The sequence below is a fragment of the Echinops telfairi genome, unplaced genomic scaffold, assembly GCF_000313985.2.
Source record: "Echinops telfairi isolate 266 unplaced genomic scaffold, ASM31398v2 ScPeMD7_53;HRSCAF=182, whole genome shotgun sequence".
Classification (NCBI taxonomy): Eukaryota; Metazoa; Chordata; class Mammalia; order Afrosoricida; family Tenrecidae; genus Echinops; species Echinops telfairi.
In genome coordinates this window covers 3365174-3384525 of record NW_022103951.1, presented here as the reverse complement: position 1 = coordinate 3384525, position 19352 = coordinate 3365174, and the positions used below count along the sequence as shown (strand labels likewise).

The 19352-nt window shown below is 41.7% G+C and overlaps 1 protein-coding gene across 2 annotated transcripts in view; it reads right to left on the bottom strand.

Moving 5' to 3' along the window:
- Positions 1-19352, bottom strand: part of KLHL15 (kelch like family member 15) — a 34700-nt gene that overhangs the window by 9190 nt on the left and 6158 nt on the right. For both annotated transcript variants that reach the window (XM_004709913.2, XM_045290723.1), the window contains one exon: positions 9873-10584. In XM_004709913.2, coding sequence (XP_004709970.1) covers positions 9873-10577 — 705 coding nt within the window. In that variant the 5' untranslated portion in view covers positions 10578-10584. The remainder of the gene's footprint in view (positions 1-9872; positions 10585-19352) is intronic.

Here is a 19352-nt window from a genome sequence, read left to right as displayed (position 1 = left end):
AATGGCCACACCACGGGAGCTAGACATCGCTGTGGCAATGGTTGTCTGACCTTTGCAACAAGGCAGAAGACCACTGTGTATGTGGTCAATAAAAGACAGGAGCTCACAACAACAGAAAAGCAACATTTGTCTGGGATCGCCCTAATCATAGTTTGCATATGCTTGCGTTACTAGGGCTGATCCCTGGAATTGGATCAACATTTTTACTCTATCTTCCGAGCATTGTATTTATAAAAAGAAAACAAGAGTTCTTGCCATTAAAAAAAAACAATAATCTCTTGAAACCAAATCTAGTTGAGTGAAAATGAGCATCTTTTCATCTCCCAACAGTGTCCCCATGGCTGCCTAGTGCGCAGTCCTGTTCTGCTCTCTGAGACTTGTAGGAGATAAGCAGCAACAGCCTAGTGATCAATGAGAAGTGGAAGCATCAAATTAAATATTTCAGTGCCTACTGTGCACAGCCAGTCATCTGAGAGAAACCCAGGTTTGTAAGGAATCACAGCTTGTCCAGTCTCATAATTACACACCACGGCAAGCAGCCTGACCCGGTGATTAAGACTCTGCTTTAGGAAGTAACTGCCTGCTGCTCACAAGCCACAAGGCGATCTTAGGTCTGTCTCCTCACCTGGGAGAAGGGACTTCAGAAAGTTCAGGGCAAGATGAAATTAAAAAGGGAGCGGATATTTTTCGTGAACTTTCTGAAGTCCCTTCGTTCTTACTGGGACAGGAAAGGCACCTACACCACACAACCTTCTGGGAGGACTCAAGATTATCTTGGGGAGGAGGGCCTGTGTCACGTGGGGGGGGAGGGGGGAGAAGCGTGGGACCATCGCTGTTATTAACTATTTTTACTGACTGGGGGACATCTATGCAAGCATCACCCTAACATCAATGTGTCTAATGTTTGCGAGGAGGCGGGTAAAGAAAGCAGCCATGTAATTTGGAAATCATGGAAGGGGGATGCGGCACATTATGGTTGGGAAGATTTTGAGTTTTTCAAAGGAAGATTAGGATAAATTCCAATATGAGTAACAAGGAGGCCTGGAGGCTCGCAGAAGCATACTACTATACAGGCTGCAGAATTGCCAAAGGCCCGATGAGGGGAGACAAGTATCTCAAAAATCTGATGGCTGCACAGAAAGCTTTCTGGAACTCATATGTTAAAAACAACACAACAGATGGCCAACCAGGGAGCATAAAACAAGTATTGCCCAGAGTGAGACAGAGCTATTAGAACACAGCGCACACGGCTTCGAGGCTCAGGGCGAACAGGGATTTCCAGGTGCAAGCCTGTGAAGACGTGGCACTTTCTAGGTTAAAGGGGGAAAAGCAGCAGAAGAAAAGGGGAAGGGCCCTACCCCTTGCCCTACCCTGGATGGTGGTGAGGACCTTCCTAGACAATAGTAGCACATGGTAAAGAGAAACAGACTGACTCCTATTTTATTTCTGTCCTCAGTGCAAAATCTTTTCTTCTTGCCAACTAGAAGATCAAATACAACAATTAGGAAGAAACTTAAATCCAAGATGGCTGCCAAGAGGCCCCTCTAGCTATTCTAACCCAGTTCAAGTCATTCAATCTCACAGTCACGTCCTGGGATACTCAAAGGCTTGGCAGATAAGCCTGCTTAATTGCTTTCTGCAATCTTGTGACAAACAGCAAGAATGGGACAGGGCCAGACGCCCCAGACTTCTGAACTACAAACTCGTTCACTTACCCTTCGTCATGGTTTGGTAAAAATAAATGACAGTGAGCGCTTTAAGACAAGTAAGTGCTAAACACTAGGAGGCAGCATGGGTTCACATGTAATGCCAAAAGGCCCCATTTCTGGTTTAGTTTTGAACAGTGTTAACAGCACCAGCAGAGTCTCTGAGTGCAGCGAAGCCATCAACAGAGGTTGACCATAGGGGACCTGGGAGCCACTTGAAATCACCAATTCCATGTGGCTGCATTTAGGGGTGTGGGAAATGGCGTGGTGGGGAGTACACAGCTTTGTCAGATGCTCAAGGAATCCCGGAACACCGAATGTACAGCTGTAAAGGATTATATCCTCAACAGGAAGGAACATTGTGATACGACAGCCTTCAAAGTTAATACAAATGTGAGCTGGGTTAGAGGAGCAGGCTGTTTCTCTCTGTCCAGATGAAAACACAACTAAGCCAGGCGCTCAGTATTAAGTCCCAAAAGCCAGGTAATGGGACCTCAGCTCAAATGGGGGAAAAAAAAAAAAAGGCTCAACCCAATAGCAAGATGGCAAACGGTTTCGCAGGCCAATCCAGGGCAGTGAGAAAGATTATTCAAGGCCAATCTAAGAAGAGTATCGCAATTAGGACTGTCAAGATAATGGATGTTCACTGCATCATTTTTTGGAATTGCATAAAAACCGGGGGCAACTCAAATACCTATCAATAGAACATTGGTTAGATAAACTCGGGGAGATACCATATGGAGTCATTAAAATGAGGTCTTATCCATATGCACTAACACAGATGTTCAAAATCTTAAATGAGAAAAAACTGCACAGAACAGTATAAATGATATTCTCATAAAATAAAGCGTTTCCCTCGGCAGTCGATGCAGGGGCGGACGTCCGTACAGATGTACCGTATACAGTTAGTTATCAGTGAGCTTTGGGGGGGACTTTCCCTTTTTCAGGCTCTACATAGTCTGGGGCTTTGATGTCAGGGATCACGGTTCTTTTGTAATCAGTAAAAAGGCGGTGAGCATTCTGCCATTGGAAGTCCTCCAGGCAGGTAACCGCTTCTCAGGAGTTCTAGAGCTTGCCAGCAACATTCGGAGGAATACGCCGGGTTGGCCAAAACAAGGTCTTCCACCCTCCTGAAGTCCCGTAACAGAGGTTGTGCCTTTTGAGACAGCTGATTCTTTTAAATAAGCTCTCCTAACCAAAGAAATGTAGCTCCTATTTCTCTCTGCCAAGGCTTTACAGTCTACATCAAGTTTGTCCTCTTTCCAGGGCTACTTACTGCTGCGTCACCTCTAAGACTACACAGCACCAGGGGACATGAGTAGTTGCTTCATTCATTTTAGGAATGAGGATTGATGCCTCTCTAAGAATCCTGGATAAGGAGATGGGAACTCTGCTTTCAAACACTGAGTGGGCCTAAAACTGTCCATGTGAATAGAATCTAACAGCTTAACTAAAGAATAACACTTCTTTCGTGTTCAGAATTACTTTTCTTACCCTTTCGGGGAATTAAAAACCCCTGTCTTGTATTAAAACTTGGAAAATAATATATTTACTACTGCTTTTCTTGCTTTGACATTTGGGAAAAAAGGTTGTGAAAAGCATTCTGCCCTCATTCTGAATGCAAATGCCACTAAGTAGAGGCATCACCTCTTAAAAACAGTGGTAAGAACATTTAAATTGGTCATTTCCTTCTCTAAATCTTCTCTTAGTTTAATGTGACATGCACGTGCATGTAGTTTAAAGGGAGAAAAATTGAAAGATGATTCATTTAAAATGAGGTTTCAGTAAATAAAACGTCAAAGAAATAATAGCTAGGTATTAAGAGCTATGCAAGTATTCCATCTATTAAGTTTTTAAAAGTTAACATGTACTTATTACACGAAATTTTGAGAAAACTCAAGTAATGTCATGAGATTAAAATTGGTATTTTCAGAAAATGCCTCTACTTGGCTAAATATCTGGAATTTAAAACAATCCACTAACACCAACTTTGCAATCTAAAATTATATTAGGCTTTCATATGGGAAATTGTCAGTTTTTGAAATGATTTTGTAATCACCCTATCTGCTTGCTTTTATTAAACTGAAGAAAATGTTTTTTATTAGCTCACCAATCCAGCAGGGATGTGGGTAACATTCTCCCCAAGTCTTGGGTCTGATACTAACCCCAAGTCAACTGTGTGACCAACCTTAGACAAGCCTCCCGTTGGGATCATTTCCCCTATTTTAGCAAAGGAGTTCTATGAGCAGACCCCTTTCTAGCCGCCTTCTGTCCACAAACAGCAAATCAAATTCACAGGACACAGTGTAAGGCATCATGTGGGAGAGGCTGGGTCTTGGTTATCAGCTCATCAATCCTTCTCCACCATGATCTAATCTTCTCAAAAAGAACCCTCCAGAAAATAAAGAGCATTTCGTGCCGTATGTCTTAACTTAAATGCTGGTTCTAAAACGAATGATCTCTGCAAACCAGAGTTCTAGTTGAGATTTCAGCGGTCAGTAAAATGTAGCACAGTCTTTATTATTATGCGTTGCACTGTCAAAGCAGCTACCCTGGTATGAGATGTCTTGATTTGTAAAAGAAAGTGATGAACTAAAACTTGCACTGATTAATGTGGAAAAGAAAAATCACCACCACCCTAAAAAAAAAGCTGGGTACAAAATGCCTTTAATTAATCCCTTTGTCCTGAAAAACTGAGTTACTGACCAGGGATAAGGCTTTGAAAAACCCGTTGATGCTAAAATCAGTCAAATACTAAATGGTACAGATAAATTTTAATAAGGATTTACCTATCCTCTCTTCTTCAAGAAGGTAAAGAGGCTAAAGTATGGGACTGAACTTCAAAAGTAAAGTAACCAAGGTAGGAGGCCCCTCAGGACAACACGCTAATGAGGTTCAGCATAATTTGATTATTCCCTTTATCCCTTCGACTTTTCTATAAAAGAAAAAATAATTCCCTTCAAAAACCAGTTTGAAAATTGAATTTCCTCTTAATTTCAATGCAATAGTAATAGAGTACTATTATACATTGAGAGTGGAGACTTTAAAAAAGGGGGCTTGATTTTCAAAAAGATTCATGAACATCTATTCTGAGGCCCTAGTAGGGTAATGGGTTACACACTGAGCTGCTAACTTCTAGGTCAGCAGTTTGAAACCACCATCTGCTCTGTGGGGAAAAGATGAGGCTTTCTACTCTCATAAAGTTTTAGTCTCAGACACGCACAGGAGTTCCACTCCGCCCTATAGGGTCACTATGAGACAGTTGAGAGCAAACTTTGAGTAGGTTACAGAATTCACAATTTCTGGAGAGGATTTTCCCCTAGTGCTGGAAATCATCTCAACTGTAAATATCTTAATTTTTTTAAATGGGAGAGCCAAAGGGAGGTCCAATAGAAGGTTTAATCACTTTGAATGTTCTTTTGAGCAATAACCTATAGCGTAAGTGTATCACAGGATACAATAAATTTTAGTTGGGCAAATGAAAAGCCTAAAAATCTCAGTTATTTTCTCTTGTTCCTTTCCTCCTGCTGACTTGCCCTCCACTTCTGGACCTCTTGGAACTTTCCTACCTTCTGCTCTGTCATCTGGTTCCCTCCCCACTTTTCCAATGGACTGAGGTGCTCTCTAGTGTGTCAGCATAGCAGTCAGTCTCCTTTCTGCGACTTCCTTTCCTTTTAATCCATAGTTAAACTATTTCCCAATTCTCCTACACTTATTATTTTCATCTTTCTTTTTCACAGGAAAGGCAGTGCACACGGCAAGTAGGATTGGATTTTTAAACTCCTTGTTTTCAATGGATTCTCATCTATTCAATACATCCTCTATGATAGTATCTTACCCAGGGGATGGAGCAGCAGTCAACACCCAAGATTACTGGTACTCTTCAGGAACCTGGGGTGAATGCAAGTCAAAGGCAGAAAATAAGAGCATTCTACATCCATAAGTCAAAGGCAAACACATCTGAGCAGAAAAACACCTTGGGTGATTTTGAAAGAGCTATGCATGTGTTAATTACAGTCACCCAGGTCCATGGATGGGGCTGGGAAGAGGGGAGGCTAATGGGAGACCTACACAGGAAAAGTCACTCAGTGAGCAATGTCTTTTAACTTGCTGAACTATTTCCTAACTTGGTAATCTCTGTCCTTTCACCTCCCCCCACCAAAAAAATTTGGGTTTAGCGTGTCACTATGAGTTGGAATGAACTCAATAAAACAAAAAGCTCACAACTATTAAGTAAATTCCATGGCACAGAAACCCTACAGGACAGAGTAGAACTGCCATTGTGGGTTTCCAAAGTTGTCAACTCTATGGGAGCAAGAAAGCCTCATCTTTCCCCCTCGGAGTGGCTGGTGTGCTCAAACTGCTGACCTTGTGGGTTAGCAGCCCATATTGGAACCCACTACTAAGACGACAAGGCTCAGAACATTTAAATGGGGGAGGCCCCCCCCCCAGCAGCGCACTGGAGTTAGCAGATTAGGCAATAAATAAGCATGATGAGTCTACTTAAAGCAGAACATACCTAGATCATCTGCATCCTTAAATAGCCAATGGAAAAACTCAACTATCAAATCTTAACCATAAAGCTCATTGAGTGTTTTTTTTAATATGTATAGGCTTCAAAAGATTTTTATGATTTGAAGATAACGTTTCCAGAATATAATTTCCAAATGAATCACTGATATGCTAAGACTTACCTTATGCATATTTATGATACGGAAGATGCCCTGGGTTAAAAAATATTAACATGTCGCTGTACTAAAAGAATCAACATGTGCGTATTTTAATGAATTGAACAATTTTGCTAAAAAAGATCTTTTCCATACCAAAAAATTCAAGTATAATATACACTTTGCCAAATATACATTTACTTCATAAAACGTTTTTTAATAAAGCAGTAATTGTCTTTAAAGCTAGCCGACCAGTGAGCAAAGTGTGAACTATTTAGATCTTCACACTTCACTGAGATTCAGAATGACAAATGCCAGGCCTTACTTCTGCTTACAGATGCAAAGGCCATCAGCTCACTTAAAAATACCTGCCAGAGACATCTGTGTAAGTCAAAACCGACACTGTGGTCTAGATGTAAACCTGGGAATCTACTGTCAACAAAAGGATTGAAAGAAAGTTTTTATAAACCATGTCAAAAGACAAGATCCTGAAACATATTTTGGGGTATCTTGGATTATACAGTGAATACCTTAGACTCACACTTTACAATCTTCCAAAGCTCTCCATAGATTTTTTTTAAAATACACGGTTCCATTTCTCAGGCTATAGGGCTCCCTTCATACCAACAGGTGAGAATTGTCATAATTCTTTACCAACTCCCCAATGGCACAGGCTGCCTGCTTCCTGCATGCACCTCAGGGGGCCTTCTCCCCACTCTAGCGGAGACAAGAGAAAGCAAGGTGACCTGAGTTCCAGTCTGGACGGTGCCACTGGCTCTGGACTACGATCTTCCACTTTTCTGGGCCCCGTTTTCTATAGATAGGAACTCAGTGAGCGAGTTTAGGCCTGGTCTCTTCGGTGATGATCCCAGACAGAGTATAGTTGATTTAAATTTTTAAAATTGATACACCTAGGTATAACCACCCTGTTCGCTAACTCAAAGAAATATGGCCAAATGTTAATAGTTATTAACCCACATAGAAGATTTATGGGTCAGTCTGCTATTCTTTCAGCCTTTCTTATATACTTACAATATTTCATAAAAGAAATTTTAAAGCTAAAAATGTAAAAGAAGATTTCAATAACCCAGAAAGTAAACTGACGTTGATTCTCTGAAGCAAGGCCAGCACTGCTGTAGCTGTCTGTACTTCTGGTCCCTCTCTGGCACTGTGCCTATGCAATGAATGCTAACAAGTCCTTGTTTTGAGACCTGTGGGATGGGGGAAAGGGGCCCTATTTTCAAGGAGCTCAAAACAATCTCCTGTGAAAGCATCTAGATTCTCTAGAAAGTTTTGATAGTGTAAAGATAATGTACAAGGGGGTCTTCCAAAAATGCCTGGGAAAATGACATCGGAAGAGAATGGAATTTTCCCCGTGAACATTCTGGCCCCCCACCCCACCCCACAAAAGTGAAGTCTCAAATCTGCCTGATTTAGTGTGTCTCAACATTTAGACAAAAAAGTTATAAAGGCAGGGATCCCCCTTTGATAAGCATGAAACTCACTCACTGCCTTCCATTTTTCTAATCACAGTCCTAAACGTTTTACATTATATTAACGAACAACTTGAAAATTGTTTCCAATGGCCAGGCTCTTATTGAGTTTTCCTACGGAATTAACTTAAGAAGGAAGGCTTGGTAGCATTTTTATTTTCATGAGACTCCCACACAATACCTAGCCATGGGAGACCAATCCCCTCTGATGATGTATATGCAAAAGGTACGATTTACAAAATTGCTCAAGAGTATTAGCTTCCAGCCACTGTCACTATCATTATCTAATAATGAGCCTATACAGGGTCTCCACAGAATAGCACTTACAAATCACTTGCTGCTATCAATGACCCAGCGTACTGCCCCTTAAGAGGGGAAATGTTATTTTCCAGGCCACAAGTACTTCATCCAGACTGATGATGCAGAGGTTTCATTTGCTTTAGTAATGGAGAGCACAAGCATTTAATGTATAAAGATAAAACAGGTTTCCCCAGGGAAAGGGAGCAATACAAACAATGGGGGGGTGCAGATCAAAACACAGATACAAGTGATTTACATAGTTGATGTGGGGGTGATTAGTACTGAACAGTAATTATTAGTTAAGTATTCTTTAAGAGAATAAAGATAAAAATCCCATGAAATTGAGCTCTCGATTAAAAGCAAGTTCAGGACATTTTGCAGGATTTCAGAGGGGAAGCAAACCAAACCAAACCAAGGGAAACCAAACCAAACCTGCAAAGCTGCTGAGGGTTATTCAAAGGCACAGATTGGTTTTTCAAGAGGTCTTAACTACTCGCCTTTGCAGATCGCTCTTTTGCTACCATGAGATCTGGTGGCTAAAGCAGACGGCTTGTTTCACATGAAGGGTTGTCACCAAAAGCGTGCTTTCGAGAAAGAAGATGCAAGAAGTAAACAGAGCCCCAGAGGTAACTATGTGATTAAAAACCAATTAAGTCCAGCAATTACTGAAACTGCTTTCTCTCCTTTGGGCAAGAAAAGATCACAAGTGAGACGGTGATATAAAAATGAAATGACTTAGATGCAAAAGAGAAAAAAAAGGGCCCAGGCCACTTTAAAGGAAGACCATTTCGAAGAGAGCAAAACTATGAGGATGGTCGAATGTGCCCAAGGATGTCTCATCCATGTAGATAGAAGGGTTACAGCCCATTTGTTAGAAAGGTCAAAGTGCAGGTTTCAGACAGAGAGAACTTTTCCGTGCTGAGTTCGTATTTGCAGTGAAATGGTAGGAGGATGGGGGGCAAGACTATGTGAGAGGGGAAAGAAAACCACCACTGGTGCCCATTGGTTCTCAAGAGCCATTTTATGTCTCCTTACTAGATTTCAGAGGAACAAGACACTATTAATACGTCATTCAGAACGATGAAACTCCTTCTCAACTCCAATTGCAGCATGTATTATTTGAATTAATTTTTAAGCAGCGAGCTGGCCTGACCCAGTTCAGACTTACCGTATATACTCGTGTATAAGCCGAGTTTTTCAGCACATTTTTTTCCCTTTAGACAAAACTATAGTGCTTCAAATGGCACATGAATTGTTTTTTTTAAATTAAATACTTGTATTGGGGGATCTTACATCTCTTATCACAATCCATACATTCATCCAGTGTTCAGCACATTTTTATGCATTTTTTTGAGGTAAAATGAGGTGCCTCGCCTAATATTCGGGCCAGCTTATACTCGAGTATATACAGTAATTACTCTGTGAAAAGACAGCAAAGCTGAAGCAACTTTTAATACTTCAGATTATTCTTCAACTTTTACAAAGTACATTAAAATCAAACTGTTCTACTACCTACCTGGTCCAGCTTTTACCCACAAAATATGCATGAACACCCCTACATTGCACACGGTACAACAAAGTAAGCTTATCATGCATAAACTATTTATTCCCTGTATGGCTTTTGACCAGTCTGGGTATCATATCCATAAAGACATTCTGTCCTAACTGAACAATAAGTCCTATCTATTACTTTCACATGCACTAACCTTCTCAAAAACACTGGATGGGGTCATCAAACAAAACCTGATGTTCTGAATGATGGTATCGGTATGTCTCCAGCGTCTTCTATCATGTCGCAGCCAAGACTGCACAGCCTCGTAGAGCTCTATCTCGGGGAACCTGCTCAGGTGATCATTATCCAGGTATGCCATGAGCTTCTCAAAGCTTAAGTAAGACAGGAAGTCGGGCCTAGACATGAGTGGCACAAAGTTGTCTAGAAGGAAGGCATCCAGCTTCTCCCTGACTCCCTCGATGTTTACACCGAAATCATCTAAGAGTCTCATAATTTCGGCACAATTTTCTAAGCAGATTTTCGCTAGTAAGAAAGAGCAGCAGAACTTCACCACTTCTATAAGTTGCACATACATGGCAGCCTGGAGGATCTCATGAACAGTATTCATACTCAATTCTATAGTTCCATAGTACATAAATTGCAGGACGTGGCTGAAACCAGTGGCTGTTAGACCTTTTAAGTGAATTTTGTCCTGATCTCGTTCCCTCATATCGGCAGTAAACATGATCCTGAAGTAATCGCTCTGGGTGGCCAGGAGTGCTTTATGGGCCTGGAACTGATGATCTTCGATGACCAGCGTGACATCAAGAAGCAAGCCCTCCTCATACAGTGCTCTGAACCCAGCAGAGACACTGGTGTCATGGATGGAGGAACAGAACCCTTCCACGTCCCCTGCCATGAATCACCTGGAAAAAAAGTAATCCAAGAAAAATGGCGTTAAGCATGTCCATGCATTCTGAAGGTATTAATAACTTACGAGCTTCAACGATTTTTATAATGATCTCATTTCCACAGCCAAATTGTGAATGCACAAGCCTTTTGGGAGAAGACCATGAGGATTTGCAGACTGCTGTTTCTGGCTTCCTTTCCGGGAACAAGTCCATCCAAGCAATGTTAAATGGTCAACTCACACACAGCATATGCCTTTCGCACTGAATGTACACAGTTCATCGAATATACTTCAACATGCCCTCAAAACCCAACACACAAATGGCTTCCTGGTTAAAGACTAACTGATGATCCCAAAAGGAAATTAAAACATAAGTTCACTCGTGGCTTGGAAAACACCTAGAAATCTATTTTAAGGAAATAGTCGGATAAATAGGCAGTTATACATACATTGCTCTTTATAGTCTTATTTACAATAAAAAATAGATAAAGCATTCAAAAAGCCAATAGCAGCATATTCAATATTATACAGTCCTACAATGGATTACTAGAACGATGAAAAATGATGGCGATTACCTACCTAGTCTGACAAAGGGTATTTATTAGACGGTCTGTGAGAACAAAAAGCAGTCAGGTGCCAAACAGTGAACGTGTTTTTCAAAGTTAAATGTACATGCATGTGTTTGTATCAGAAAGAGACGATATACTAATACAAAGGGTCTTCAAAAAGTTTGCGGAGAATTGGAATTAAGAGAGAAAGCAATTTTTTCATGAACTTTCCGAAGCTCCCTCATATAGACATCAAAATGATGTCCCTAGGTAATAGGATTTCAGTAAATTTGGAGGCTTTCTCTGTTTACCTGCTTCATTGATCTTATCTTTAAAAACAATGATCACTTGTTATCTATATATTTAACATGTAAAAAGTATTTTTGAAGGAATAGTCCACATCTGTGCATGTCAACAAAATGAAGCTAATATTGTAGAATCACAATTAGATCTCTTAAGCAAAGCAGAATCAACTAATTCAGTCTATTAACCTGTTTATGAAGTAATTTCCCTTTCCAAACACCCTCCCCCCCTTCTCAGGCTCTCAGTCCTCACACTGCCTAGAGCTTCCTCCCCAATAACCCAGCCTCCCATTCCCTAATTCCCTCAGCCTTCTCCTCCCTCTGCCCTACACACACTACTTTAACTTCTGTTTGGCAGAATGGGTCCTCTACTCCCTTATTTAAAGAGTTTCCTTAAAGGCACAAGATTTTGGCCTCCTACTTTCTCCCCACTCCTCTGAGAAAAAAGCCTTCTTCCAGAGCTTACAGATCTATCTTCTAAGCCTTCCTCCTTTAGCTTTCTATTGCCCTATGAGATAACAAATCAAAACTGTGAAGTCCTTGATGTCTACATAGCCAAGAAAAAGAGGATCAATCATCGACATGTGGTTCTTCCATGAACATCATGTCCTTCCGATCAGAGCCACACATGTCAGCACATGGAAAGCAGCTGATTATTTACAAAAAAGGAAGCAATCTCAAAGAACAAAAAATCATACCATTGTGTGCTCAACTCCATGATATGATCGCTGAAGACAAATGGGTGCATAAGCAAATGTGGCGAAGAAAGCTGATTGTGTCCGGCTATCAAAAGGTATAGCATCTGGGGTCTTAAAGGCTTGAAGGTAAACAAGTGGCCATCTAGCTCAGAAGCAACAAAGCCTACATGGAAGAAGCACACCAGCCTGTGCAATCACGAGGGTGTCAAAGGGATCAGGTATAAGGCATCATCAGAACAAAAAATTCTTACCATTAGTGAATGAGGGGGGGAGTGAAGAGTGGAGACCCAAAGCCCATTAGTAGGCCACTGGACATCCCCTTGCAGAGGGGTCTTGGGGAGGAGACGAGCCAGTCAGGGTGCGATGTTGCAACGATGAAAACTACAACGTTCCTCTAGTTCCTAAATGCTTCCCCCCCCCCCCACTATTATGATCCCAATTCTACCTTGCAAGTCTGGCTAGACCAGAGGATGTACCCTGGTACAGATAGGAACTGGAAACACAGGGAACCCAGGGTAGATGATCCTTTCGGGACCAGTGGTGTGAGTGGCGATACTGGGAGGGTAGAGGGAGAGTGGATTGGAAAGGGGGAACCAATTACAAGGATCTACATGTGACCTCTTCCCTGGGGGACGGACGACAGAAAAGTAGGTGAAGGGAGACGTTGGACAGGGCAAGATATGACAAAATAATAACATAAATTATCAAGGGCTCATGAGGGAGGAGGGAGCGGGGAGGAAGGAGAAAAAATGAGGACCTGACACCAGGGGCTTAAGTGGAGAGCAAATGTTTTGAGAATGATGAGGGCAATGAATGTAGAAATGTGCTTTACACAATCAATGTACATATGGATTGTGGTAAGAGTTGTATGAGCCCCTAATAAAATGATTTTTTTTTAAAGTAAAAAAAAAAAAAAAAAAGGAAGCAACATACCAAGAGGCTAGTGGGGCCCCATGACTCAAATGCTGACCAGGCAGAGCTGGAAAATATCTCCATGGGCCCTGCTAGGCACTCTAGATGAGGAATTCAAAAGGGACAGTGACATGGCCTGCCCCCTTGCCTTCGGGAAACTATCCTGGTGGCAGCAGAGAACACTTGCCCGTGTGCCTTTCACCTGGCTTTGTGGGTAGAAAACCAAAAACCAAACTGTTATCAACGCCTATTCAAAAAGAAGGAGGCTTCAGCTATCATACGAATGTTTTGACTGAAGATTCTATAGCAGATTCCTGAACAAAAGAGGGAAGAACTAGGGGTCAACAATTCAAATTCTCATAGAAGCCAAGCTTTCTTGTGCCACTGAGGCTGGACCAACCCCAAAATTATTGATAGCCCTGTGAGAAGTGTTAAATCTTCAAACCTTAAAGCACAGATATCCTCCCTGATGTCCCACCACACACTAGCTTAGCTGAATTACCAGTAGTAAAGAATGTCTGCTCTGAGAACTATGTTCTTTTAACTCAACTCATGGCCACTGAGTCACTTCTGACTCATAGCGACCCTACAGCACAGGGTAACACTGCCCCCGTGGGTTTCTGAGACACATTCTTTCCAGAAGTAGACAGCCTCATCTTTCTCCCTTGGAACAGCTAGTGGTTTCCAACGGCTGATCTTGCAGTTAGCAACCTCATGTGTAACCACATGGCCCCTAGGGCTCCCAGAATCTACCTATGCAGGAGACCAAAGTGACGACAACAACTCCAAAGGTCAGATAGGCAGTTTAGAGGACTGTGAGTTTAAGCGGAGGTGAGAATGCTTGCGCTACTCACAGAATCTAGGCAGTGTCATCACTAACTGAACACAGAGGAACTGCTGAAGGGCTGCATGATCTGCTATGGGGGTTCTTACGGACAAAACAAAGCTGAGAATGGTCGCAGAAATGGATGTATAGAGGATCTAATGCCAGGGGCTTAAGTAGAGAGGAAATGTTTTGAGAATGATGAGGGCAATGAATGTACAAATATGCTCTACACAATTGATGTATGTATGGATTGCGGTAAGAGTTGTATGAGCCCCTAATAAAACGATTTTTAAAAATGGATGTATATCAGTGGCCCTTTACTGTGCGTGCAGAAATTGGTAAATTGGTCTAGGTAGGTGAGCAGGGGGGTGTGTGCTTCCACCTGGCACTCAAACCCAACTGCTGTCAATTCAAACTCAGTGACCCTATACAGAACAGAGTAGATCTGCCCTGTGGGTTCCTAAGACTATGGATTTTTACAGGAGTAGAAATCTTCATACTCTAAATCTTTGCAGGAGTAGAAAGCCTCATCTTTCTCCCCCACCAAGCATTTTTATACTCCCAAGTCCCCGTGGCACACTACATGGATGAACATCAGGGCTTGGGTGGAGGACAGAGGCCTCATAGTGGCACCCTCCTTTCTGAGCCCTCCCAGCTCATTTTCACATGTGTAAGTGGTACCCAGCTGTTTTATAATACTTTCACTGCTTCAGCTATTTTCAGAAACGTTTTTCTGTTCCATGCCCTTTTCTACAACTTGACCTTTCACTCACGGAAAAAAAAAATCAAAACACCACACCAGAAAATAAAACCTTCATCTTTTATGTCTCCTTATCACTTATCAGCTACACTCTTCACCCACGTCTGCTAACAACTTTAGCACCCTGGCTAAGAGTCGTCTGCTTCAGTTCATCCATTTTCACGAGACTGCCCTCCAGGGTCAAAGCCCCTGACCACCTCAACTCCTACAACCTCCCCTTAACTCCATTTCAAAACCCACTCCTCAAACCCTCAGACCTGGCTACAATCTAGAACTGGTCCACACCTGAAACTTTAACTGCATTCCCCCCCACCCCCACCCCCTGTCTTAAACTCCTTCTCTTTCACTTGCTCGATCATCTCCTAACTCTACCACCAGTCCCTCTACAGCTAGATTTCTGGTACATAAGAGGCATTTCTCTGGCCAGGTTTTTGGGTCCCCTACCCCTTTACCTGTCCTCCATACTTATTCTATTATCCTAGAAACTCTGATGGCAGTATTGTCAATTTAAAAGCCCTTTAATCATGGGTAGGCCTTCTGTACCTCTGCGCTTCCATGTAGCCCTCAAATTCAATGCCATCAAGTCAATTCCGACTCATAGTGCCTCTACAAGACAGGGTAGAACTGCCCCTGTGGGTTTCCGAGACTAGGAATCTTTACAGGAGTAGAAAGTCTCATCTTTCTCCTGCACCTAGCACTAGTCACCCATTTTTTACCCCAGTTGTAAAAGCATTCCCTGTTAATGTACACTAAATACACAGGGAGAGCTCGGAATAACGGATATGGACAAATCTCTAGGATATCACAACCATTTTTAAAGTATTATTGAGGAAGACAGTGAGCCCCCATGGCTTGGAACTATGTGTTGGAGTCATTTAGTGACACACTATCTACAGACTAACTCGGCCTAGAAGAGGACAACCCAAAGATGTCGTGGCAAGTATCTAGGCTATAGACTCCCCTACCTCCCCTACAGAAGGGAATGCTAAAACTCAATCTAAGTTTGGGGTTTTGTTTTTTTTCCCCCTTTCCTGGTCGGGACTTTAGATAGACCTTGAGTTCCGCAGTGAAGCATCTCCTTACTCAGAGAGGTCATCATGGCCAACCTTCCCAATCCAATCACCAATCATGTGTGCCAGGCACAGTATGCATTTCAGATATCCCTTTAGAGTAGTGGTTCTCAACGTGGGGGTCAAATGACCCTTTCACAGGGGTCGCCTAAGACCATCGGAAAACACCTCTTTCCTATGGTTGGAGGTCACAACATGGGGGACTATTAAAGGGTCGCGGTATTAGGAAGGTTGAGAACCCAAGCTCTGGAGCCTGAAGTTGGTTGAGCCTTCAGTGTTTGGCCAGGGAAAGGCTAGGGCTGCTAAAGGCGCTACTCTGCCACCCTTCTGACCAGTCTAACAGATCTTACTACTTTAGTTCACAGTTTATGATACCATAACATTTAACTTCTTGACATATGAACCCATTTATTCAACAGTTATCCCTGTCTGAGATCATTAAAAAAAATTTTTTTTAATTTAAACAAATTTGTTAAGGACTAAGAAAAAAAGTTTGAAAGGCTAATATACCAAAATGTTAGAAATAGGTATCTTTGAATGCTACCATTACCCAGTGATTTCACTACCCCCTCCTTCTTTTTGCTAAATCTGTTTTCGAATTTATCTGCAATGAAAAAATATGTATTACTGAGGGGCAGGGGTAGCTCATTGAAAAACACGTCAAGGGCTCCTACTTGCCAAATCCCATGGTTACACCCAAGGCTCCGTTTCTCTGGACTCTGCTGCACCAGGACACCACTCCCAATTCTCTTCCTAGTCTCGGGCTGATCATTTATCAATGTCCTGCCAGTGTGCCATTTTCTTGAGCTAGTCCCAGCGTTCTGCTCTTCCCTTTTCTTTTCCGCTTAACACTAAAGCTCACTGAATGATCTCACCTAGACCCATGGTTTTATGAAGATTTCCAACCCATAATCACTGCCGTTGAGTTGATTCCTACTCAGCAACCAGGTAGGCCGGGGCAAACTGCCCCTGTGAGTTTCCAAGACTGTAAACTCTTTACGAAAGTAGAAAGGCTCTTTCTCCTGAACAACGGCAGGTGGTTAGTAGACCAAAGAATCACCCACTAAGCCACCCGGGGTCCACACTATGACTCATTTCTACCAATACTTTAGAAACCTTTATCCAAGTTTCTCTCCTAGTCCATTATTAGAAAGTTCTTCTCGGTGCCCCATAGGGATGTCAATATTATCATGATTCATAATTCTCCTCTCTGTCAACTAGTTCTCACTTTCATATTCCCCATCCCATCAAGAGGCAATCTAATTTCCTAGGTGTCTCATTTGCTCAATTTGTCCCTAACCTGCCTTTAAGTCCTATTGATTATGGTACATAATATGTTCACTTATCAAGAAGTACACCCAAGATTAAAATTAATGCCAAATGTGTTAGTACTCATTAGTCAAACACTATATACTTTCATTTTGGAAAGGGAGAACAAAAATAGGCTGTCTATAATTTGGGAAATAAGTCCAAAATCTATTTTAGACATGGATCCATTCAAGAGTAAACTAAACTATCAGTCCTGTCCTATTTATCGTTATTATTTTTAAAGGTACTCGTAACTAACTTAAAATTTTCTAAGTGATATTCACGAACACATCCTGAGAATAAAAGGAAGGTCATACCGCATGGTCTTCTGAGTAATCAAGCCTCCTTTTTAAGAGAAGCATATCAACAGTAGACTAATTACCAATTTTGAAAACAATTAGAATTTTAAAACACAGCAAATGAAACTGAATCAACAATTTATTCCATTACCTTTCTCAGGGTCATCATGGATACAAATGATCACTGTCAAGATGTACTGGTCACACTTAATGGTGATTAACGAAGACTGGGTATCAGCATTCGGAGACTTGAGAGTAGGCTGCTGTTTTCTACTTCATTAATGTTATTTTGACAGTGCCTCAGACATTCTATTTTTCACTTCCTGTCAAACTAACCCTCTCCATTCAAGTTATCACTTTCTCAAAAGCTAATCTTCACCTTTATGAAAATTATGACATTTAAAGAAAAGTAAAAGAAAACTTTTTAAAGGCGATATTAGACTTAAAAAAAAAAAGTAATTCAGGTTCCAGGTACAGCATAAGGCAAAGGGGCGTGAAGGGGGCATGGGTTAAGAAGAAATTGGTGAACCAAGTCAAACGACCTTGAGAGAAGACAGCACCCAGCTCACTGAGGGAAATTACTAACAGGTAGAATCTTCTGTCCGTGGTCTCAGGTCAGACTGAGGTGGGAAATAGGAATCAAGACAGTCTTTAATCAAAAATCGTGGTGGGGGCAAAGAAAATAGAGGAAGACAGGGAGAAAGAGAGACAAGCACTGACTACAACTGACACTCATCCAAGAGCAGCTGTGGACACCCACGCCTGCCTGCCCGGGAGTGGAAAGTTCGAGCAGATAAGCAAAAAATATCAAGCAGACAAGATAGGAATGAGTACTCCCTAAGACTTCCTTTGTCTGGGCCTGAGGCCTATGGAGAGAAGTCATTCCATTCTTCCAGTAAATTTCCCCCTTTAACTTCCCAAGTTGATTTTTTCCACTCAACTTATAACCATGGGCACCAATCTAGTTTTAGAACTAAAATAACTGTACTTTACTCAAGTTACTCAATCTTTCTTGGCCTTAGCTTTGCATTTGTAAAACAAGGGCATTAGACATGATCTCTCTTTTTTTGTTAAGTCATAGGATTCTCACTTGTGTACTCTGTGCGTAATCAGTAAAGTGCTTAGGACAGTACATGGCCCAGAAGTACTCCATACTGTAGCGTTAAAAGTGTATTCTTATACCTGCTTCATTTGGTACTAATAATCAATTTCATAAGTGTGACACCCCCCCCTTAACAATTAACTTTGGAGAAGCCTTTCACCCTAGCAACAGGACTTCTAATCCCAGCCCACCCTTCTCAGTAAATCTCACAGGACCCAGACCAACGAATTTCATAGGTGAAGGAAAGTCCTGAAGGGAATCGACTTTTTATTCAAGGTCATGCAACTAGAGTTAAGAATGGAACCTGAAAAGAAAAAAAAGAATGGAACCTGATTTGCAAAACATACAAAAAACTATGCTGTTGGAAAAGGCGAAGGTTTTAAAATCACAGAGCACTTATGATTACTTACCCCATCTGTGTGACCTGTCGAAATGCCAGTAACTTCCTGCCCATGGTTTCTGCCTATGTATTAGGAATACTACTACCATTAACCTTCTTGAGTTGTGGTGGTGCTTACATGAATTACCAGAGACTAAATATCTATTCCATAGCAAGGCATCCTATTAAGAGTCCAGTGTTCAGTCATCCAGTTGTCTAATGTTCCTTGTCACCCACGAGCCCAGAGACTAGATGTCCGTCCCTCAATAGAATTTTGTAAGAGACCAGGTGATATACTATTAGCTGAAAGACTAAACTTCATTTTTACACGGGCACCCTTTTCCTTTTTTTCCTTCACTGCACTTGTTTTCTAACTTCCCTAATACCTCTTTTACACTTACAGCAGTCTATGAGAGGACCATCAAAAAGTTCATTTTGTCCACACTGTTGAAGCACCCTGGCAGAGTAACTCTACCTGTGGTCAACGGAGATGTCACTAGCCATGAGACTGTTGAGCACCTGAAACTAGTGCATATTGCAAAATAAACACCAGACTTTGAAGACTTAGTATGAAAAAAAA